Source organism: Pseudonaja textilis, chromosome 1 (assembly GCF_049901715.1).
Source record: "Pseudonaja textilis isolate UNSWEBS1 chromosome 1, rPseTex1.2, whole genome shotgun sequence".
Taxonomy (NCBI): Eukaryota; Metazoa; Chordata; class Lepidosauria; order Squamata; family Elapidae; genus Pseudonaja; species Pseudonaja textilis.
Genome location: NC_141990.1, coordinates 43839769 through 43865162, shown reverse-complemented (window position 1 = coordinate 43865162; position 25394 = coordinate 43839769). Strand labels below are relative to the sequence as shown.

Genomic DNA, 25394 nt, shown 5'->3' with positions numbered 1-25394 from the left:
AGGTCTGTATTTACAAGGAACGGGTATAGTATTTTGTTGAAAACAATAAAGGACAAACTGAAAAAGAGGCCAATCTGAAAGAGAATCATAAGGATAAAAAAAAAGATAGCTTATAATTTTGCTTACAAAGAAAAATTTCAAGAAAAACCAACTTTTTAAAAAAATACGTATTCTAATAAAAAATACCTAAAATCAAATTTATTTAAACAAGACAATTTCCACATTTTTCCGAAGAATGGAATTCTTTTGAAGAATTTCTGAAGTAAAGGACTATCCTTTATAATAAAAGATTTGTGGCCATTGAAGGTTAGAGATACAAGCTGTTTTTTCAGCTCAGTAATTACTCCCTCATCCCTCAAACTATTCAATCTCATTACAGGGATGGTTGTGGATTCACTCAGAGGCTAGTCCTGGTATGAGAATCATGAACTTGTCCCAGAACTGAATATCATATTTTCTTCCTTCTTTCTTTTCATTTGTTTTCTCTTGTATTTAAACCAGTTGCAAGGTAATGCATTTAATATCATTAAAATTAATGATCACGATGGCTGAATATTATTTCCACAGACAAAATCAAGCTACCTTGAATTCAAAAATGCAAGGAGGAAAGCTCCTTTTGCATTAAGACCCTCTTAGCTTCCTATCAGCATCTGTATAGCCACTGTGGGAATAGAAGCTACAGTAAGATGGCCTTTGGACCAATTCTGCAGAGCTCTCCTGAAGACTGTATGTTTGTAGAAATGATAAGATACACAGTAACTGAACTTTTTAAACTATGAACTTTGTTGACAGAATTGTTGCCCTTTACTTTTCAAGAAGTTATTTCTAGACATAAACGCGTCCCCTTTTTTTTTTCTGCTTCCGTAGGGGAAAATGCAGTGTTGCACTTCTGAATGAGACAGAGTCTGTATTATCGTATCTTGCCAAAGAGGTATATAATTGGTTCAACTATCAATATCCTTTTATTTACATGTTATTGAGTATTTCATTTTTAACAGATTACTGTAAAACCAGGGGTGGGCTGCTGGGGGTTTGGGAGAACCCCTAGCTAAGATTCTGCACAGTTCGGAGAACCCCCAAATCCCACTCCTGGCTAGCCCTGTCCCCCCTCCCCTCCTCCCAAGAGTCCCCATGTGGCCCGTTTTGGATGCAGGTAAGTGCAGGGTGTGTGGAGATTCAGGGAGGGTGAAAAATGGACCTCCCAGAAGTTTTTGGAGGAGGTAGGAATATTTTTAATTGGAACATTTTGTTGTCCACAAGTATGCATAAACTGATAAATCTTGTATATAATTCTCAAAAATAATTTAAGTGCCCTTCAGTATATGAGAGAATATGTCTACCTTCTATTACTCCCCAATTTCTACACTGTCTTAGCAAAATAAACCCACCCCAGAACTAATGAATTGAGTTCTCTGCCTTTTGATTCATAGACTAAATTACTGTAATTCTATGGTCACTTTTGTCAGAGTGAGTTCCACTGAATTCAGTGAATATCTTTCCGGAAAAGATATATATCAGATATTATTGCAGTAGTAAAAAATACTGCTGAAATATTTTGTCTACAAGCTTGTTTTTTGAACTTATTATAGAATATATAAAATAAATACATAAAATATTTATTTTTCAATATTTAATAATTTAAAGAAAAGGGAAAGTGATTCTAAGCTATGCTGGAACTTAATACTTTTGGATTGGATTAAGATAGCTTATTCATATTGTTGTAAACCTCAGTTATTTTAGAACAGCTGCAAACATCAAAATATATGCTTCACAAGGCATGTTAGTGCAAATGAAGCACTATTTTTGAAGCATTCAAGCAGCTTTGCCCTTTGCAAGCTCATTCAGGTGCTTAAAGCTCTTTGTGCAAACACATTTTGCAAAGCACCTCTTTTAAATGCTTCACACAGCCTGAGTACTTAAAATAGGTGAATGGAAATTAATTGGACAGGTAAATCATAATACTTTAAATATAAATAGTTATTGACTTATAACATAAAACAATTGTTGTAAAATTTTATAAAATCCCCTCCCCCATGATCACATGATTGCATTTTGGGTGCTTCGCAAGTGGCTCATTTACAACTTTTTGCCAAGTGTGCTGCAATCATGTGATACCTGCTTGTAATCTTCTCTACTGCTTAGCCAGAGTCGGTGGGAAAGCCAATAGGAAGGGTGCAAGCAGAGAGGATTAAAGGGAACTAAAATAACTATGGCCTGCAAGAATGGAACTGAAATACTGAAGAAGGATTTTCCCTCTCTGCAAGGAGGGCAGCAGAAATTCCCTCAACAAGCTGCAGAAATGGAACTGAAATCCTGACAATTGTAGCTCTGTTCCTGCATCCTGCTGAAGGATTTTTTCTCCATGAAATCCCTCAATGGGCTGCAGGAACATCTGGCAGCGAAAAAATCTGTCTGCCAAGAGGATTTCACCTCCACACAGAGCTGAAATCCTCCTGGTAGTTCTTTCACCATATCCATTTAACAAATCAGGAGATTGTTTAATGACTGCAACTGTGAGTGCCAGGATTATTGATAGTTGAGTGAAACAGTAACACGTGTGTCTGTCTCTTAACTGCTTCATTCAACAACTGAGATTCCAGTTCCAATTTTGTTTTTAAGTCAATGACTACCTGTGCTAAATTAAGATTTGTCCCTTAATGTGAATAATGTATGTTTGGGATCTTTCTCTTTCCTTTTAAAAGACATATGTGGTTAATAAAACATAAAACATAACAGGAAGCTTACTCTGGGCTAAGGCATTCTCTCTACCAGGGAAATCAACCTGATATTTATAGATATGGTTGAAAACTCTAGATAGCAATAGCAATAGTGCTTAGACTTATATACTGCTTTACAGCCCTCTCTAAGCGGTTTACAGAGTCAGCATCTTCCCCAGCACTCTGGGTCCTCATCTTGGAAGGATAGAAGGCTGAATCAGTCTTGAGCCTGGTGAGATTTGAACTGCCAAACTGCAGGCAGCTGGCAGGCAGCATAAATAGCCTGCGGTACTGCATTCTAACCGCTGTGCCACCGTGGCTCACTGATGCCATCAAATTGCCTATTCCTGGTTTACCCTGATTTGCAACTGCAACATTTGCTCAGAGTTTCATCAAAGAGACTTCTATAATTCAAATTTAATATCATTTAAGTATTATTTAAAAAAAAACTTTTTAAATGGAGGAGGTAGCAATCGTCATGGCTCTCCAGATTTGCTGAGCTTCAGTGCCTAGCAGCCTGTGTCCATTTTTCAGCCATTTAGACTCAACACATTTAGAAGGAAGTGTGTAGATTTTTTCCTGCTTGGTTTTATTTATTTTATTTACTTTTCTCATCTTAGGATACTTTCTTTTATTCTCTGGTATATGACCCATCATTAAAAACACTTCTAGCAGACAAAGGCGAAATCAGAGTTGGACCCAGGTATCAAGCTGATGTACCAGATATTCTCTCAGAAGGTAAGCATGCTATATTTATCATTTTTCAGAGCCGTCTTTTATTGTAATTGATACAATTTTACATATTCCAGTTTGTAAGTAGTCTGAATATGTACCATGCGGACCCCAAAGATGTTTTTAAATGGTTTAAACACCCAGTTTCTAAATAGAAACTTTTTAAAATCCCTGTTCTTCCTTGTATGTTGGGCTGTTTGGTTTTCTTTTCTTTTATCTTTTAACGTTTGATTTATTCTTTTGTATAATAAAACAATAAAGATAAACTCCAAAAAGTATGTTATAGGTTGCTTGATGACTTATGTTATTGGGTATGTTTTTCTTTCTTTCTTTCTTTATTGAGTTTATAACCTGTCTTTCATTCAGGAACCAAAGCTGTATACATAGCATTATTTCTTCCATAACTCTCCTCGTCTCCACACCTAACAGTCACTCTATGAGATAGGTTGGATCGAGAAATGACAGCTGGACCCAAATCACCCAGTGGTGATTTCCATGGTTGAGACTAAAGTAAGCCTGGGTCTCCCTGATTCTCAACCCATACTTCAGGGCTCTTACAAGGCCATTCGGCCTATGTCTAACTGGATGAGTAGCATAGCAGCAACAGCACCTTTTTGTTTTTTAATATTCATTTAGTGGTTTCACAGTTGTTTAAAATAAAAACCTGAAAGAGTGAATAAAATATTAAAATAGATGCCAGTATTACCATTTTTAAAAATATTTGTTATTGAAAAAATTAAGATAAAAGCAATAAAAATATAAAAAAGAAATAAAAATAAAGAATAGTGAATAAGAAAAAAGAAATAGAAAAAAAAAGATATGAAGTACTTATGATTTTTTTGCATTTATATTTTACCCCCTCTCTAAAGTTCAGTCATAACTTCTTTTTTCCATAAGTTTCCCTTTCTAGTTGTCAAACCCATAAGTCACAAAACAATTGTTTTCTCTTTTTTTAAACAAAAAGTCCCTCAGGGGTTTCCAGTCACTAATAAATCTTTCTCTAAGCAAACGAATTAATTTTGCCCTACCTTCTAGTTTCATCATCTTCACCAGCCATTCCTCTATTGTGGGTATATCAGAGACTTGCCATTTTTGTACATAGTCTCACCACAGTGGTCATATACAAAAATAGCCTTCCATGGCTCTTTTCTAGTTGTCTGTTCATTAATCCCAACAAGAAAATTTCTGTTTTCAGTTGAATTCTTTATTAGGGTATGTATTTGAATCCAACATTTTTTGGCTTTTTTACAAGTCCACCAGGCATTACAAAAAAATCTTCAGTGCCTCCTAGATGCTCAGTATAAAATTTGAAGTTCATTTATGCATTCTGACTAATTTTTATGGAGTTCTATACCAACTATATCATTTTATGAAAATTCTCTTTTAACATTATATCATAATGAAAGTTTCAGTCCTTTCAGCCATATGTTCTCCCACTGTTCCAACAATATGATATATCCAAAATTCTTAGTCCATTTTATCATACACTTTTCACTTGTTTCTTCACCATTTCAGATTTTAACAAAAGATTATGCAATTTGACAATTACATGTTCATTTGTACATAATTTAACTTCCAATTTTACCAATAGTTCTTGTATGTTTCCTATTTCAGAATAGCGAGAAACTGCATTACTTAATTTCAGCAGCTATATCTCTAAAATTTTATAATGTAATCTGAATTCTGAGATATATTAACAAAGCAATGTGTGCAGCCTTGAGGACACAGATTGGCCATTCCATGCACTGTGAAATTAACTTTAGTGCTTGAATAAATAATGTGAAAGCTGTATGAAGAAACAGACTCAATATATGTTTAAAGGATTTGAAAATCTTCTGGTTGCTGTACTTTACTATATAACAATGGATTTGCATAGCTACTTATCTATATGTGTGTACACTCTGGTGAAATACTAGTTTTAGTATAATTGATTATGGAATATTGTGAAGATAATTGTCTATTGTTTCTCTGATGCAGCTACTTTTGAATTTTAGCCCCTAATTATAAATTAGGGTTTTGTTTTGTTTTTTAAGTTAAAATCAGCATGAATCGAATTATTGTTACAATTATTGCAAATACCACACACACACACACACAGAGAGAGAGAGAGAGAGAGAGAGACAGAGAGAGAGAGAGAGAATACGTTTGGAACAAGTTCCCATTTGTGCTCTGGAACTTTTCTATTGGTATTTGCAAGGAACAAATTTATATTTTTAGTTTTAATTGAAACTTACAAAAATGATTTAGTGATTCAAAAATTAGAGCATTTTAGAATAAAGATGAATATGGTATTTTATGTGCTTATTCATTTAATAATAACAATAAAAACAAAATCCAACCAATTTTTGGTTCTGAAAAGAGCAAAGTATTTTATTTATATATTATTTATTTATCAGATTTATTCCCCGCTAAATCAGTCACAGACTGCTGGCAATTTACAGTAATAACATGGTTAAACATAAAAATTTAAAACATTATAATATCATAATAAAAATTTCAATAGCAATTTGACATGAATGCATAAAAATTAAAAATTATATAGAAATAGTGGAAATGAAGGTGACATACTTCATTTTAAATGTCCTCCAGAAAAAATCAGTCTTTAATATTTTTTTGCAACACCATTAAGGAACGAACAAATCTGATTTCTGGGAAGAGGCCATTCCACAGGACTTGGCACCACAAAAGGAAAACAGCTCTTTCTGGCTCAGCTGTCATCACTTCATGGATGTAGAAAGCAATTAATAGTTTTTTTTCAGGAAGAACATGCCAGACAGGTATATTCCATTTGGAAGAGACAATCCTTTAAGTACCTAGATATCGAACAATGGAGTGTGTATGTGTGTGTGTCTACCTTCGAATCATGGTGTACTCTAGGCAACTACCTGGACAAGTCCTTGCAGTTTTCTTGGCAAGATTTCAGAAGTGGTTTACCATTGCCTCCTTCCCAGGGCTGTGAGAGAATGACTAGTCACAGTTACCCAGCAGGCTATGTTACCTATGGCAGGACTAGAACTCAAAGTCTCCCAGTTTCTACCCTGATGCCTTGTACCACATAGGACAACACTCCATTTTATTCCGGAGACTGAGCACTGAGAAAAGGCCTTTATAGCACCCCCCCCCCCAATCAAGGAGGGTGAAGTATAATTGGATGATATCTGATCCTGAGCCAAAGGATGACCTCTCCCTGCAACTACAAGCAGATATTAAAGAATAGGGGACAAATTGAATTGTCCGATGCTCTACATATAAGTGTGCAATGTCCAATCTCTCCTCATTGCCAGAGATTGAGACTACCTGCCGAAGAAGGAACTGAACTATTCTTCTAATATCCAGTGCTCACAGGCAGCCCATGATTCAATACTAATGTTGGTTATATCATATCCTGGTATCCTTTAGATGCACCCCACCACCACCACCAGGAGGCCAGAGCCATTCAAGTGGTCTGCCCCCAGCAACTAACGGGCCCAAACGGGTTTCAGAGGGAACTGGCAGAACGGGCTTTACTGCAGTGCTGCTGAAGCTCTGGTTATATCCTAGAACCAAAGGGAAACTGAAGCTTTGGATAGGACCACATCTGTGTGACCTCTATTGACCCATTGCTCATGACACTCCCTATGGCTCACATAGGAGCTGTGGGTTCTGAAAAGAACAAAAGAGATGTCTAAAGAGCTACTGGGGGAAAATGGGGGAGGAATCTGACTGGACATGTCTTACCTCATGGTGGTAAGAGCAGTTAATGCTATTATTTCTCTGCCCTTAATGCATCTGCACATGTTGGCTGGTAGCTCTATTCAGGATCACCCATCCTTGCTGTGACTGGGGGCTCAGTTGATCATCTTCAGGGCTGTGCAGAAGAATTTGTGGAACACTTGACAAAGTCATTTGAATCCATGTGTGATGCTGATCCATTAGAAATGCCTGGAAAAAGATCTTATCCAGTTATCTGGGAACAGTTGAATCTTTGGATTTGATCAAGTAGACAGAGTCCTCAGCACAACCACCTATTCCTCCTGGCTGGTGAAAGTTTAGAACAGTGATGGGTCGAATGGTTCAGGCAGTGATAAATTCTTCATTCAGGGAGGAACGTGGCTTATGATTTTTCTGAAAAATATATTGCTAATGGGGTCAGTTGTGATTAGAGTATTAGAGGAGAATTGAGGAGACTCAAATTCAAATTCTCTAGCAATGAAGTATACCAGGCTACTTATTTTTTCAGGCTAAATGGCTTCATGGAAGAAAGATGACTTTTAAAAAAATATCAAAGTAATAAAATATAATAATAAAGTAAAATAAATGTAATATTAGGTTTCTCGGGATACATTTAATTGTGTATTAGTAACTATTACATACTGGACAATGTCAATAAATAATGTCAATAAATAATGTCAATAAATAAATACTTTATATTTCAATTATATACAAAACCCCAAAAATTGATAATTATTTTGATAATTTAATTTATCAAATTTGTACATTAAAACTTGTTCTAGAATATTAGCTACAGTTTTAATTATTTGAAAACGTTATTGCTGGTTTCCTTAAATAAAAATATGGAAAATATTTACCTAACTCTCTGGAACAATGATTTTTCCAACCTTTCCCCATCTCACAACACACATCTCCTAGGTGAGATTTCTAGATCACAAAACTGGAAGTCCTGTGACATCAAATTTCTTGACATTCTTGGGTTTGGAAGGAGAAATAGAGGCAGTCCACCCTGTTGATATCAGAAAAGTAGGGTTCTAGCTGCACAAGTGTGCAGCACTTCCTGCTCCTTGTTGCAGTATACCTGCAAACCTTTCAGAGCACTCAAATGAAACTTGGCACAGTGACTGAAAACCATGAAACTAAAAGATAAGATTAAATTATCCATGAAGGTTAATCATGGCTTCATTTTATTTCCAATAGTAGACAGTTTGTAACTCTTTAATTTGCTGGAAATTTCTTCAAGCCAAAAAACAAAACAAACAAAACAGCCTGAATATCTCATTCGCTATCCACATTTATAGAATCTCCAGAAAATGCTGATATGCCCAGAAAATGATCATAGGTGTTATAAAGGATTTATTTTGAGGTGAAAGTAGAAATTTTTAAATGAATTATTCAACAATGCAACCTGTATAAATAAAGATTTACAAACTGGAACTTTGCTTATTATCTCATTTGTACAATTCGAAGATGCAGTCCACTGATGTTTTGTGGTTACCTTCTGAAAGAAAAATTAGTGAAAGTAACGATCAGAGACAAGTTGTCTAGCCACAATCTAGCCATAGAAACAAAGATATGGATTACTAAACTGCACAAATACAATCTAATTGCTTTTTGTTGCAAGGACAAATGACACTGCATTCAGGAAAAGCTATAAATTACTTTTATGTTGAATTGGTGACTAAGAAGCAGAGATCTATAAGTAATTAAGTTTGTGGAATAATATATATTTAAGTACTGTTGGGCCTGTGTTGAAACAAAAAAAAAATGGATATAATTACGTGATTGTGGTTTGGATATTTATGAACTACTAAAACTCTTGTGTCTCTTTGTAATCTTTGATTGAGCAAAATTGGAAGGTATAGGCAACAGTTATTGAACCAAGGTAGCTCAAATGGGCTAACTTTAAAAATGCTGGTATCCATGATTCCTGTGGGAATGAATTTGTGGCTGCGTTAGTGTCCTCACATCTTCCAACTACACTTCATAGAAACCTGCAGGTTGAATGACACATGGGAAGATGGGATTGTCATGCTCTTCCCTGCCTCCTCCTGGTCCCTGCATCCAATTACCTGGCTGCAAAGCCTGGCTGGCAAGCAGCAATTGGCTGCTTCAGAATAGAGACTGAAATTGGAAATTTCTTAACAACAGTGGGCAGTGAGAGTAGGATGAGGTAGTTACTGATGCCTGCTGGCAAGGTAGAGCTGGCTGGGGGATACTGGTGGTTGACCAGTGAGCCCTCTTCCTCCCTGGAGGGCACCTTTAAGGACATGGTAGGATCGGGATCAATTTTCTTACAGTCTGCAGCTCTTTGTTTCCTCTCCTCTTACCAAAGTCACAGACAGTTTCGAGGAGGTGGAATTTCCAAGCTCCTGCCAACTTCGCAGCAATATCAGTGGGGAAACTAGCAAGGAGTTGAGAAGTCACATCTCTTACCACTTGTTTTTTGCCCACTCGTGGTCATTCTATTTCTCTATTTCTGAAATATCTTTGAAAAAATGACCAAAGAGGTCCCGGATTGGCTAATAGTTGATAAATTTTCAGAGAAATCTGAAATGGATAAAAGGTTCCCAATTCAGCTGTTTATTATCAAATAAAGGCATCCCTAACAAATGTTATATTTTACAGGTTATGTGATAGCAACTATTTCTTTCTGAAATAATACTTCAATTGCTTATTTTTTCAGTTAATTTTAATCTGGTATATTTTTTCTTCCAGGAGAAACTGATGACAGGGAACAGGCAAAACTTGAAGTAAAAGTTTGGGATCCAGATAGCCATCTCACTGATCATCAGATTGACCAATTTTTAGTTGTAGCACGGTAAGAATTACATATTTACATACCCAATTTGGACTTTGAATTATGTAATGGAGTGCAAAGTAGTATTTGTTAATTTTTTAATGGTCAGGCTTGATGACATGCTGAAATAATTTTAATTTTATAGTCTGGTGAGATTCCAGTTTGACTATCAAATTAACCTGTTTCATCCTGTTGCCATACTTTTTGAAACTTTGAGTGCAGTCTTAAGCACTGAGTACTTTGAATACAGTCTCAAGCATAAGCATTACTCTGCTGGATTGGACCTGTGTCCCATATAGTCTAGAAGTCTGTTATGATTGTGGTTAGTCATCTACAACTACACAAGGAAGCCTAATAGTCTTCCAGCAGATGGCCTTCAGAGGTACTCACATGACCATTAAGGCTAGTAGTTGTTGATCCCCAAGACTTACACAAATTGACCTAATCTTTTCTTGGAACAAACCAAGAAAACCAGCACCACATTTTATGCTAGACAATTCCAAAGTTCAATAGTGCATTTTGTCTATTCCATTTCTTCCATAATTCAGTTTCATTGAATGAACTCTGGTTCTAGTATTTTGGAAAACATAAAATAGCTTTTCCTTGTCTTTTTATTCTATCTACACCATGCAAATTTTCCTTGTCTTTTTTAATCTATCTGCATCATGCAAGTTTTCTATGCCTAAATCATCGCCACTTGCACTCACTCATTTCTAAACAAAACTTTCTCAAATGTCACATCCATTCTTCATAGAGAAGTTGCTGTCCTCTATAACATCTCTAACTATATACCCATTATGAGGTATGGAAATCAGAACTGTATACCATATTCCCAGTTGACATTGCACCATTGATTGATATAATAAATAAGTGGTATTATAATACATCTCTCTTTTTTAATTTAATTTTTATACTGTCCAACTCCCAATAATTATTATATTAATACCATTTCTTACTTTCCTAACATGACTTTTTATTAGAAAAGCCATAGTCTATTTATATCTTTATTGGACTGTTTATCATGACTTCATCATTAGTAGCTCTGACCTTCTCTTTCTTTTATGTGTTGCATCATGTTATATTTAACATGTTTTTATCCTGTTTGCTATTCAATTTTTTATATACATATATATGATCTTTTCTGAGGCTATCATAGCTTTAGTCATTAAATAAACAGTTGTAAGTTGAGAGCTATTTCTGCTTCAGTGCCTTTCTCTTGAATTTTCAATATCATTTTCTTTTCTTATAAGTTTCATAAGTTAACCATTTCCCTGGGTTATTTGCAAATATTAGCTGTTGCTGTAACAGTTTAATATGATTAGAGATATTTATCTTGCCTGGAGATTCCTTTAATTCTTCTTTGTTTTCTTTTTGTCTCATCCAAAATAGGATGTATTTTCTCTCTACTGTTGTTTTTAACTTCAGTATTATGTTATATGAAACAACCTCTGATAAAAGCTTTACTTGCATCCCAAACCTTTGTTAAATTTGTACCCTTTATTTAAATTGTTTCCCAAAAATTCTGTTAATTTCCAATTATTTATATTTTATTTCATTTCTGTGTAAAAGAAGTACAAAATAACAAGAGTTGGAAGGGACCTTGGAGGTCTTCAAGCCCAACCCCCTGCTTAAGCAGGAAACTATACAATTTCAGACAAATGGTTGTCCAATTTCTTCTTAAAATCTCCAGTGTTGGAACATCCACAATTTCTGGAGGCAAGTCATTCTACTAATTAATTATTCTAACTTTCAAGAAATTTCTTCTTAATTCTAGTTTGGTTTTCTCCTTGATAAGTTTCCATCCATTGTTTCTTGTCCTGCTTTCAGGTGCTTTGGAGAATAGGTTGACGCCCTCTTCTTTGTGTCAGCACCTTATATTGGAACAGTGCTATTTTGTCATCCCTGGTCCTTCTTTTCATTAAACTAGGCATACCCAATTCCTGCAACTGTTCTTCATATGTTTTAGCCTCCAATTCCTGATCATCATGTGTATGTTTACCTTTGTGTTATTGAAATATAGATAGCCTTATCAAGTCTGTGGTTGTAATTGGAAATTATAAGAATCCCAATACAATACTTCTGAGAAGAGCTTCTGGGTTCAGAAATAGATGAGTTGTGGTGATCTTCAGTTAGTTGATTGTAATGTGTTGGACATGGGACTGTTTTTGAAGACTATCCAGTTCTTACAGTCTGGACACAACTAATTCAAATTGTGTCTGCTGAGTTCCTGTCTGAGAACATTCTTTGTCACAGATCTCAGAAGCAACTTAAAAGAGTATCACAAGCCATTTCTCATAGTTGGTGCTTTTATTATCATGCATTTGTTAGCTGTTGGAACTGAAGGTTAAGTTTTTCTAAATACAAATCTCACATGATTCTCCTTAATGAGATTTATTCATAGCACAGCAATAGCATTTAGGCTTTTATATACCACTCGTTGTGCTTTGGGTGATTTACAATATAAGCTTATTTGCATATAGCCTCAACAATTTGGTTCCTACCCAGACAACACACTGTTTGATTGAAATTGAATTTTTACATGTTATATAAATAAAATAAATAAAACACAGGGGAAATCAATTTGATTCCTCATTGTACTGATCTTGGAAGGATAGAAAGCTGAGTCAACTTTGAGCCCCATCAGGATCAAACTCCAGGCTGGGACAATACTGCACTTTAACCGCTGTGCCACCAGGGCCTTAAGATGAAAGTAGTATTGATCCAAGAATTCTAGCAAATGAACACAAATCAAATTATCTCTCTTTTTGGAGCTTCTTCTCACAGTTTGTGAATTATTTCTCATAAACAAGATGTGTCTGTTCTCTGATTCCAGGAGGCTTGTAGCTGTGGTTATCTGAATTCTGTTCAGCCTGAGAACTAACTCTTAACACTTATTTTTCCAAGATCCTAATCATATACCAAGGACTATAGATTGTGCTAAATGGGAAAAGGAGAAAAAGAGTGAAAAAATTAAAATATTTAAGGAGTGCAAGAATTTACCTTATAAATCTATTTTTTAAAATTAGGAGTAAATCTATTTTTAAAAAATAAATAATAGCATTTTGGTAGTATTCTGCATATCAAAATATAGATTAAGATATAGATTAACATATTTTGTAAAATTTTGCCTTTCATTGCCTAGTTTTATACATGCCATTTTAAAACGAAGTCTCAATACAGTGGACTAAATAAGCATTCTGTGCTGGATCAAATTCTACAAGTGTTTCTGGGAATGCTTTGACATTCTGTAATGCAGTTGAACATGCATGCTAATGAACAATGGCATATACAGGTAAAACTTGAAAAATTAGAATATCGTGCAAAAGTTCATTTATTTCAGTAATGCAACTTAATAATACATGAGATAGACTCATTACATGCAAAGCAAGATAGTTCAAGCCATGATTTGTCATAATGTGATGATTATGGCTTACAGCTCATGAAAACCCCAAATCCACAATCTCAGAAAATTAGAATATTACATGCAATCAATAAAACAAGGATTGTACAGAGAACAATACTGGACCTCTGAAAAATATAAGCATGCATATGTACTCAGTACTTGGTTTGGGCCCCTTTTGCAGCAATTACTGCCTCAATGCGATGTGGCATGGAAGCTATCAGCCTGTGGCACTGCTGAGGTGTTATGGAAGACCAGGATACTTCAATAGCAGCCTTCAGCTCATCTGCATTGTTCTGACATCGGTCTCATATCTCTCATCTTTCTCTTGGCAATGTCCCATAGATTCTCTATGGGGTTCAGGTCAGGCGAGTTTGCTGGCCAATCAAGCACAGTAATCCCACAGTCATTGAACCAGGGTTTGGTTCTTTTGGCATGGTAGGCAGGTGCCAAGTCCTGCTGGAAAATGAAGTCAGCATTCCCATAAAGCTCATCTGCGGAAGGAAGCATGAAGTGCTCCAAAATTTCCTGGTAGATGGTTGCATTGACCCTGGACTTAATGAAGCACAGTGGACCAACACCAGCAGATGACATGGCTCCCCAAATCAACACAGGCTGTGGAAACTTCACACTGGATTTCAAGCATCTTGCAGTGTGTGCCTCTCCATTCTTCCTCCAGACTCTGGGTCCTTGGTTTCCAAATGAGATGCAAAAGTTGCTCTCATCAGAAAAGAGGACTTTGGACCACTGAGCAACAGACCAGTTCTGTTTTTCTTTAGCCCAGGTAAGACACTTTTGACGTTTGTTGTTCAGGAGTGGCTTGACAAGAGGAATACATTGAAGCCCATGTCCAGGATCCATCTGTGTGTGGTGGCTCTTGATGCACTGACTCCAGCCTCAGTCTACTTTTTGTGAAAGTCCCCAACACTTTTGAATGGCTTTTTCCTGACAATCCTCTCCAGGCTGCAGTCATCCCTGCTGCTTGTGCACCTTTTTCTTCCACCTTTTTCCCTTCCACATAACTTTCTATTTACGTGCTTTGATACAGCACTTTGGTAACATCCAACTTCTTTTGCAATTACCTTTTGAGGCTTTCCCTCCTTATAGAGGGTGTCAATGATGGTTTTCTGCACAGCAGTCTTTCCCATGATTGTGCTTCCTGCTGAACCAGACTGAGAGATCATTGGCTCAGGAACCCTTTGCAGGTGTTGTGGCTTAATTAGAGTGGGACATTTTGAGCCTAGAATATTGAACCTTTTCACAATATTCTAATTTTCTGAGATTGTGGATTTGGAGTTTTCATGAGCTGTAAGCCATAATCATCTCAATCATGACACATCACTTGAACTATCTTGCTTTGCATGTAATGAGTCTATCTCATATATTAGGTTCACCTTTTAAGTTGCATTACTGAAATAAATGAACTTTTGCACAATATTCTAATTTTTCGAGTTTCAACTGTATTAGAGGGTGTAAGGGGCACATTTTTGTCACAATGTTTTAAAATTATCTCAATTTCATTGTTCTTATAATGTTGTTTCTCTTCTTCGTTCAGTGCTGTTGGTACTTTTGCACGAGCTCTAGACTGCAGTAGTTCTGTAAGACAACCTAGTTTACACATGAGTGCAGCTGCTGCTTCCCGGGATATCACTTTGGTGAGACACTCTTTGAAATATACTTCCTTTGAAAGAATAGTTCGCTAAAGTGACAAATTAAATCCTGCCCTGATATGTTGATGATAATGGCATTGAAAATGAATGTTTTGAGGATTTTGCATGTATACAATGGATCTAAAGTATTCAACCCAACTCTTGCTATTTGCTTTATTTACTAATCTTAGCAGGTGGTGAGTTATACAGGTTAATTGGTTAAAATATTCTTTGATTTATTTAAAGAGAATTAGAATTTACAGAACAATGATGATTTTGCTAGGAATATTAAAAAAGATAATTGTTATTTTTACTTTTTTTCGCTCTAGAAAATAATTTTGTATCTCCCTATTTTTATTGTAAGTAGTGAAAAATATACAAAATTAGTAAGCATGTATTCAGTTGAACTGTACAACGTATTCGGAAGAGGTATTTGTGATGTGTGGGAACATGAACAAATCATCACTGTTTGAATGGTTAAAACCATTGCATCATTTGATCAGCTGCTTCAGAAACCACTTGTGATTATTTGTACAGACATTTTCACACACAGCCATTGCAATAGGACAAAAACAAAGAAATTGAATAGGTTGTGCCTGCAGATACATTCTTCTCGGTGAAAATATGAAGTGGCTGGGCATGTGCACACTTTCAAACCAGCCACATGATACTTAACAAAGAATGTGTCTGCTTTGGTGATTGAATAAGAGGCCTTATTTACATTTCTCATTGTGTAACGGTTCTTTCAAATTTATTGTGTTGCCCTAATACACAGTAATAGAATTTGAGTTCTAATTTGCTTTTTAAAGCCAGAATTAAAGACTAATAAATGCATGTATCAATAGTACTGAGTGCCTAATCTGTGTTGACAGAATTCTAGACCAATAAAAGTCACGTAGTCATCCCCCCCTTGCAATTCCCATATCTTTTTTCCAAGAACAGATAACACATATTAATGCTTAACTGTTTAATTTATTAGAAGTAATGTTTAGATTTCTAAAATTTGGTATATTCTTTCTGTATTTTTTTATTGCCTGCCCACTCCTTTTCTACAAAAAAGAAAAGGAAGATAAAAGAAAAAGCAACAATTATGCTACAATGTAAAGCTGAATAATGTAGTATACCCTCCAAAAATTGAAACAATTATATTACATTAAAATATTACTGTGTGTCTGTCAGCCAATACCTCAGCCACACATGTTCTTACAAAAAAGCCAACCAATCTGCAAACATCAACTCCATCAACCAATCAAGAAATAACAATACAGCCAACCTTCCCACCAGTATTTATAGAGAGAGGGCAGCTCCAATCAAGCTTTGCTCGCACAAGCATGAAGCTGAAAGCACCAGCCTGAAGATGGCAAGTGGGATCTCGTCCAAATGTTGCCAAGATACTCTCAATCTTACACGGGAAAAGACCCGAACACGCTAAGACCTGCATACCTGTACCCGTGAAAATCTACGAAAACAAATATAGCTTTGTTCGGGTATTTTCCCACGTCGTTATAGTTGTGCTTTTAGAGTTATAGTGACGTTTTGGCAGAATCTCATCTGCCATCATCAGGCTTGTGTATTGTAGTGTAATATACACACACACATACACATACCACACTCATTCATTCATTTTTTGATGTTTTTCCAAAATTTGTATTTGAAGATATACCTTGAATCCATCTCAACTATCCCTAGCTTATTCCCAGTTTTTCACCAACAGTTATATAAGCTTTATAACTCTTCTTGGCAGCTTATGTATTGTATACATATACACATACATATGTATATAATGTAGGCCTGTACATAATGTAGGCATGTAAGATACATGTTCCAACTTATATGGTGTTTCTTCTATGTTCATCCCCACTTCCATTCTTCTGAATTATCCCAGTACAATGCAACCAAAAGAATTAGGGATGTGGAAGGAAAAGCCTATGAGGTTTTTGGGTAGAGCCACTGCGTACATATGAAAGATGAGACTTCATGCAGACATAATAGCTGTCTTCAAGTATCTGAAGAAGTGTTATCCAGTGGAACCTTGGGTTGCGAATGCTTTTGTTCGCAACCAAATTGAGTGATAACCAAAAAACCCACCCAATTTTTGAATCTGGTTACGATTCAAAAATCGGGTAACAAACAAAATCAGTGCGGAAAGATTCCCTTTCTGCACTGATTTCCCCTTCCACACCATTTTTTTTTTTTTTTGTCCGTGCATGCATAGTCAGTCGTGTTTCCAGTCACAACCAATCGGGTCGCGACTGTAGTCCTGGAACAGATTACAGTCGTGACCCAAGGTTCCACTATATAAAAGACAGCCCAGAATTATTCAGAATTGTTGTTCAAGATAGGTTTAAATTGTCAAGTAGATTTTGATTGGACATTAGGGGGAATTTTCCTAACTTTAACAATAGAAGAGTCTATCTTTGGAGATAGTGGGCATCCGGATGTGGAGGTTTTAAGCAGTATTTGAATAGCCATTTTTAGAGATACTGCAATAATAGATCCCTGCACTTGGCAGAGGATTAGTCTAGATCAGTGGTTGCCAAAGTGGGCAGTACCGCCCCCTGGGGGGGATGCCTTAGGGGGGCGGTAAGAGGCGGGGGGGCGCTGGAGGTGGGACCCTCGCAGGGACCCTCGCAGGGCGCTGGAGGTGGGACCCTCGCAGGGTTGAGATTTTACCAGTTTGCAAGAACTGTTGTTACCATTCCAGTAGGTTGAAGAACTGGCAAAAAGGGCCCCTGGCTGGTCCTGCCCCCTCCTCCACTTTCTGCTGTCAGTCCATATTGCGTATGCGTGACATTGCATGCATGCGCTACAATCACTGACAGCATTTCCCACCCGCCCCGCCCAGTCACTCCTTATGTAGTGCATGTACGCTCGTTTCCCATTTTCCCGCCCACCATCGCTACCAGCACCAGCCAGCCAGCCCGCCTGCCGGCCTTCCTACCACCATCTGATCTAGGTGAGTTACACTCTGCAAGCCCACTACAGCTTTCCTCCACTTTCCCGACGTGCCTGCCTCGAACTCAGTGGTGCCAGGAGTGGAGGAAAGCCAGAGTGGGTTTGCTCTCCTTTTCAAATGTCCTGTCCTGCTGCGTTCAAGGCGAGGCCCTGCAGGTCACCCCATTGAGCCCCTTGCAATGGAGTGTGCAGCAGTCAACTGGGTGAACCTGTGGGACCTCTCCTCAAATGCAAGGGCAGCAGCCACTTCAGCTTTCCTCTGCTTTTCCGACGTACCTTCTGGATTTTCTCCGCTTTCCCGATAGGCCTGCCTTGAACACAGCGGCGGTGGGATGTTTGAAAAGGGGAGGAAAGCCAGAGTGGGTTTGCTCTCCTTTTCAATAGGCAGCGTGCAGCAGTAAATGGGGTGAACCTGAGAGAGAGAGAAAGAGAGAAAGAAAATAAAGAGAAAAGGGACAGAAAGAAAATGGGACAGACGAAGAAAGTGGGGGGGGGGGATGGAAGGAAGGGACAGAAAGAAAGAAAAAGAAATAAAGAAGGAGGGAGGGAGGGAGGAGAAAGATAATGAGATATCTACTCTAGTCCAATCACCTTCTCCAGCAGGGTTAGAAGGGAGTGTGTGTGTTTGTATGTATGTGTTCTTGTAATTTACCAGTACATTTTGGTTTTGCCTTCTTCAGAATTGGCACTGTAATACATTGGGGAAAAGTAATTTTTTAGGGTGGAGGTCTGGTCCAATGGGTCCTGTTTAAGCCTCAACAAAATGTGAGAGCTTCCTGATAGTCTTGGCCATGTTTCGTCCACAAAATCTTTAATTACTGTAATAGAAGCTAAAGATGTTTCAATGTGCTGGCAAAGATGCTGGCAAAGATGTTTCAATGTGGGAAAAGGCCGCTAAACTAGACCTCATTTCAGTCTGATGTATCAGCTCTCTCTGTCTCTTTCTCTCTCTCTCTCTCTCCCCCCTCCCCCACTCTTTCTTTGTCCCTTTTCTTTCTTTCCCTTTTCTTCCTTCTTTCTTTTCTCTCTCTTTACCTCTCTCTTTCTTCTCTCTTTCTTTCCTTCTCTCAGGCTCACCCCATTGATTTGGTGCACCGCTCCGCTCAGACATAAAACAAATGAACAAGAATCAGCAAAGCATCTCTGATTAGATTCTATTCACTACTAGAATCTAATCAGAGATGCTTTGCCGATTCTAGTCCAATGACCTGCTCCAGCAGGGTTAGAAGGGAGTGTGTGTGCATGTGTGTGCATGGCTGTCAAAACTCCAAAACAGGTCAAGTAGCTTTGGGGAGGTCAGTCATAAATATTAGGACACTTACCAAGCAACTGGCCATTAAGCAAGGACCACTTGTATTTGGTTTAAAAAAGCAGGTTTCTACTACATCTCTACATTTATTTCAAAGTTAGCTCTATTCAAGTGCAATATAGGCCGTCATGCGCTATACCAATTTCCAAGCTTGTCTGAGCTTGAAAAGAAAGGTGGGATACAAGATGATGATCTGCATGTTTTTTGGACATGCTGCATAAAGATGTGTCTGAGCAGTATCAGGATCTTCTTTTGATGGAAATTCTAGATTGGGTGATAAATCCATTTTTAGATACTGAGGAAGATGGGGCAGTGGAGGAACAACTAATAGAAATGAAAAATGACATTGAGCTGAAGCCTAAGTTTAAGAAATCATACCAAGAGTTTTGTTTACAGAAGGAAATTTCTGATCACTATCCTGCACTATGGACAATAATTAAGAAGCTCCTTGTTGCATTTCTAACATCATATTTGGTGGAACGTGGTTTCAGTGTGGTCATCTAACTTCTCTCCAAGCAAAGAAATCGATTCCAAATTGCTGAACGCAGTGATTTAAGACTCCTGCTAAGTGAGTTAAAACCAGACATTAGGAAACTGATATCAATTCACCAAGCACATCCATCGCATTAGTAACTGCTTCACTGTTCAGTAAATTCTTAAATTGATAAATGACTATCAGACTTTGAAAACCTAGTATCACTGGATCATGTTCAACCATTTTGTTGAATTAACATTAACTTAAAAGATTTTTAGATTGGATTTTGAATAAATGTGCAATTAATTGTTACAATTTTGAATTTTACTGTTACTATCTTAGGTGGGTCGTGCAAACTGCTATTCTGAATAATGCTGTTTATAGGGGGTGGGGGTGGGGAGCACTGAGGATGAGTTGGGAGCACTGAGGATGAGTTTGTAGCACCAACGGGGAGGTGGACAGAAAAGAAAAGAAAAGAAAAGAAAGAAAGAAAGAAAGAAAGAAAGAAAGAAAGAAAGAAAGAAAGAAAGAAAGAAAGAAAGAAAGAAAGAAAGAAAGAAAAAGGGAGGGGGGAGAAAGTGAATGAGATATCTAGTCCAACCAGCTGGGTTAGAAGGGTGTGTGTGCATGGCTGTCAAAACTCCAAAAACAGGTGAAGTAGCTCTGGGGAGGCCAGTCATAAATTAGAACACTTGCTAAGCAACCTGCCATTAAGTGAGGACCACTTGTGTTTGGTTTGCCAGTCACCAAACCATGCCCACCCAGTCACGTGACCAGAAGGCCATGCCCATCCCAGTCATGTGACCAGCAGACCACGCCCTCAAATTAGGCCACACCCACAGAAATTTGAATCCCACCCCTGGGTGGGGGGCACTGAGTATGAGTTTGTAGCACCAAGGGGGTAGTGGACTGAAAAAGTTTGGGAACCACTGGTCTAGATGTTCAAAACAGATCTTCAAAATCCCTTCCAACCTTTATCTTCTTTCATTGTATTGTTTAATAGTTTAAAGAATTACAACAGTTGTAACAGAATTACCCAGTTGTTCAGAAATGGTAAATTTGACATACCTTTTTCACATTCAGAAGGGAAATGCATAGACAAATAAAAGGGACGGATGCCCATCCTCAGGAGTCATTACAGAAACTGTCATTTCAAAACTATACACCAAAATTTTGCTGTCGCTATATGGACTTTTTTCTTCTTCTTTGTTTGTCATTATCAAAAGAAATTGAAAGACTTTCATACCCTACTGAACTCCATCTTCCCAGAAATACAATTTCCAATGGAGGAAGAAATGGCTAGACAATTACATTTTTAGATGTGCGATTCAATAGGCAAGAAAATGGAAACCTAGGAACCACGGTTTATCTCAAGGCCACCAACACTCCACTCATTCTTTAATTTCAACAGTAACGATCCACTATCACACAAGAAGAATTGTATCTTAACACTCTATGGCAGGGTGAGAATCCACTGTAGTACCCAGTAAGCCAAACAACTGGAGAGAAAGTATCAATGTGCACAATTCAGCAGAATAGGTAGCCACAACTATTACATAACACACAAAGAAGAGAAAGGAAGAAAGAAGGTACAAATATGGCACACATTTCAGAAGCAATAGAACACAGCTTCTGAGATCTGCAAACAGGCTGCCCAGAGGCTGCCCAAAGTCTACCATACAAAGGTAAATCATGTATTGTAAACATATTTTGGAGATGGGAGATACTTCTAATGTAATCTACCAGATCCCCTGCATAGATTGTCCTTGTGACTATGTAGCACAGACAGGGTAAGAAGCTAACTACCAAATTGCAAGAACACAGGTGAGCTGTCAGGCAAAAAGACCCAAATTCATTGGTAGCCTCACATTGCAATGAATAAGGACATACATTCAATTTTCACTGCTACTAAGATTGTTGGCCATGCAGGTACAAAGATAGCCAGGAAAATTATTGAAGCCTGGGGAACAAGCCCCTTGTCAGTCAACAGGAGTGCTGGTTTACCATCGCTTATTCAGTATTTAGGAGCCAAGGACTTGGCAGCACAAAGAAACAACAGCTATTTATCAGCCATCAACATACCAATCAACCAATAGGCAGGCACTGCATAAATATGATGCATACAATATAGCACAAAGCACATATTCCCTGAAGATATATTCCAGCATGAATCAAAAAGCTTGGAAGATTAAACCTCTGGTCCCGGTGACCAACCCAGATTGGATCTTGTGTTGGATATGTTTTCCACCTTGAGTTATTTGTAAAAAGAATAAAAGGTGGGATCTAAATAAATATTTTAAATAACATAGTATGCATCCAGAAAATATAATTAACTCATGAAGATCTAGAATGAATGTGATTCCTTTTTATCATTATATCCTTATATTAATGACATAAGAATTGTGCTTATTTTGTCCAGTAACTTCGTGTTACTGCCTTGGGGCACCCAAAGCCAGGATTGCATTTTCCTGCAACTAATCAAACCAGAATCAGAAGCCAGAGAATTTCTTTTATTATTATCCCAACTTTTTCAGGTATTATGAATTACTAGCTTGTGCTTGCATATTATACAACCGTCATTAGTTTTCCCTCTATATAATGAATGGAAGTAAGAATTGAATTTAATATATGGATTTTTATCATTTCTCCTTAGACCAAAACAAATCCATGCATCATGGAAAGGCAGAAGTAATGAGGAAGAGAAAATAAAATACAATTATTTCTTTGGGATGCCTTAGTTGGCATACTATGAACTGAATTATAGGAATGACAAACTTGTTTTTGAAAAAGTATGACAGCAAAATACTGATACATTTTTTGGTGTGAAGTGAATAAGTCTAATAGGTGACACCGTGTCAGGACAAAATAAAGCTTGTATAAAGAAATTGAGAGCTAAGATAATTAAATCCAGAACAATATTAACCTTACCATGCCAATTAAATGATAAAACTCATTGGCTAACTATTAATGTTGGAGAGTCTTCACTCAATTCTCATCAGCATTTCCCAAGGAAACAGTGGTCTACAGAAATGGAATTGTAACATAAATTGTTGCCAGCAACTCCAGATGAAGCAAAATAATAATCCAATCTGGACTCTCTATAAGGTGAACTGAAATAAAGTTCCACTTCAGTTCATGATTCTGCTTTGATAGATTGATTTGCTAAGTCATAATACCATGTTGAAGATGTACACAGTCCTAACAGATGACAAATTTATTGAACTGGACTTGACTATAAGTCACTGCCCCTTAATTTTAGGCATAGTTTGATAAAAAACAGTAAATGATTGAGTGCTATAAGTGTAGTAGACTGTGTAGTAAACTGTGATAGTTTAATTCTATTTAATTCCATTAGTTTTATTTCCTGCCTTTCTGTGTTTCAGCAATGCTGCCTATCCAAGCTTCTTGACCTTGAATCAGTGATGTCTCACTTCCTGATAATTACTGGTTCATAACTTAACTCTTATACATGACAGGCCAAAATGATTCAATGTAACATTTAATCCAAAAATCATTTAATATATTGTTATTTAATACTTATATCTAATCCTTTTCATTCCTAGTTTCATGCAATGGATACATTACATAAACACAACTATGACCTGAGCAGTGCCATTAGTGTTTTGGTTCCCCTTGGAGGGCCTGTTCTTTGTAGAGATGAAATGGAAGAATGGTCAGCATCAGAGGCTAGTTTGTTTGAAGAAGCCCTAGAGAAATACGGTAAAGACTTCAATGACATACGACAAGATTTTGTAAGTAGACATATCTAAATTATTATTAAATTGCCCTTAATTGCTCTTTTATATGTTTTTCTATTCCACAGTCAATTAAACTAAAGATCTGTTATGAGCCTATTTTGCTATATAAGGACATAGTGTACTATAGCACCTGACACGATGGAGGTACTTAGGTCATTAAAATCTTCAACAATTCTTGGGCTGGGGGTCTTGGAAAGCAGTAAGGACACAGAATGGATTAACCTCCAATTGAAAGTGTGCAATACAATATTTTGTATACATCTATAAAACATTATACTTTTCAGAAGCATATGGATTACTGTATTCTCATAGGCAGGATTGAGGGACCTGGGATATTGCTGAACTATACTTCCATTATGTCTCATTTGTCATTCTGGATAATGCTTTTGGCATTTCTAATTTAATAATATCAGACAGGCCAGAGGTTTTCCAGTGCCACACTTTAGAAACAAACAAACTAAAGCAATGTTCAAAACATTTGTTGACATTTCTAATATTTTTTTTAGTATTTTTTTTAAATAGCATTAGATATAAATACATTGAATTATGCCCATTCATTTTATTTATATATTGGGGTTATTACATTGTGCAATCCCAAGAGACTCAGTAATTTATAGTAATGAAACATAAAAGTAAAAACATATAGAATATAACATTAAAGGTAAAGGATCCCCTCGCACATACGTACTAGTCGTTTCTGGCTCTAGGCGGGGGTGCTCATCTCCGTTACAAAGCTGAAGAGCCAGCGCTGTCCGAAGACGTCTCCGTGGTCATGTGGCTGGCATGACTAAAAGCCAAAGGAGCACGGAACACAGTTACCTTCCCACCAAAGTGGTCCCTATTTTTCTACTTGCATTTTCACATGCTTTTCAAACTGCTAGGTTAGCAGAAGCTGGAATAAATAACAGGAGCTCACTCCGTTATGCAGCGCTAGGGATTCGAACTGCCGACCTTTCTGATCAACAAGCTCAGCATCTTAGCTATTGATCCACCGCATCCCTTAACATTAAAATTACATAATTAGAATGTGACAAAACCCAAACTGCCAAAAAATGCAATTGTTTTTCCTAGGCATCATGCATTACAGTAGAATCTCCAAAACAATTCTGATATTTCTGGTTTCTGGAAGGTTAAAATGTAAGAGCCAATTCTAGTTGAAGTAGGAGGCTGTTTCCAAGTGCATGTTGCTACCACAGAAATCCAGTTCCTGTGACTCTCCTCAGGTATATACCTTGTGGAAATTGGGGACCAGCAGCAGTTTCTTCTCTCAGGACAAATGAGTTAAGCAGGCCTCTTCCAGTTGGAGAAAGCAACCTGAAGATATGTTGATGCCTAGCATATAAAACTTTATAAACAATTACCAGCATTTTGAATTTCCCTCGGACATTAATCGGAAACCAGTACAGCTCAGATGTAATATAAATTAACAAATGAAAATGAATACATGCGTACCAGGATAATGTTGCAAGATCCAACTTGGGCTCCAGAACGAGTCTGAAAGCTCAGAAGACTAAACTTCTGATCCCGGTGACTGACCCAGATTGTATCCTGTAATTAATATGAACTCATTTGAAGTTTCCAGTATTCTTGGAGATGAGGAATGTTGTTGGCTCTGCATGACTAAGCCAATTTCCTAGGAGTTGGAATTGGCTGCATCAATTCAAGTTCATAGTTTTTGAGCTTGGAAAAAGAGATTTAACATGTATCTTCCTAAACTTGAAATCAAGAGTTTTGTCATGTGGGAAAGAAGAAAAACTCCCCCGTTTTACTTTTTATTAGAGAAACATTTAAATAATTGATATTTAAACATCAGAAATCTTCATAGGAGAATCTAGACATCTCTCTCTGATACATAGAACAATATAAGAGCCATTAACCCTTTGTTTAG

The 25394-nt window shown here is 37.1% G+C and overlaps 1 protein-coding gene across 1 annotated transcript in view; it reads left to right on the top strand.

Annotated features, from left to right (window-relative positions):
- MTA3 (metastasis associated 1 family member 3) overlaps positions 1-25394 on the top strand; it is a 128919-nt gene that overhangs the window by 45546 nt on the left and 57979 nt on the right. Inside the window, exons 5-9 of the mRNA XM_026695832.2 lie at positions 868-931; positions 3338-3455; positions 9879-9981; positions 14916-15015; positions 23312-23500. Coding sequence (XP_026551617.1) covers positions 868-931; positions 3338-3455; positions 9879-9981; positions 14916-15015; positions 23312-23500 — 574 coding nt within the window. The remainder of the gene's footprint in view (positions 1-867; positions 932-3337; positions 3456-9878; positions 9982-14915; positions 15016-23311; positions 23501-25394) is intronic.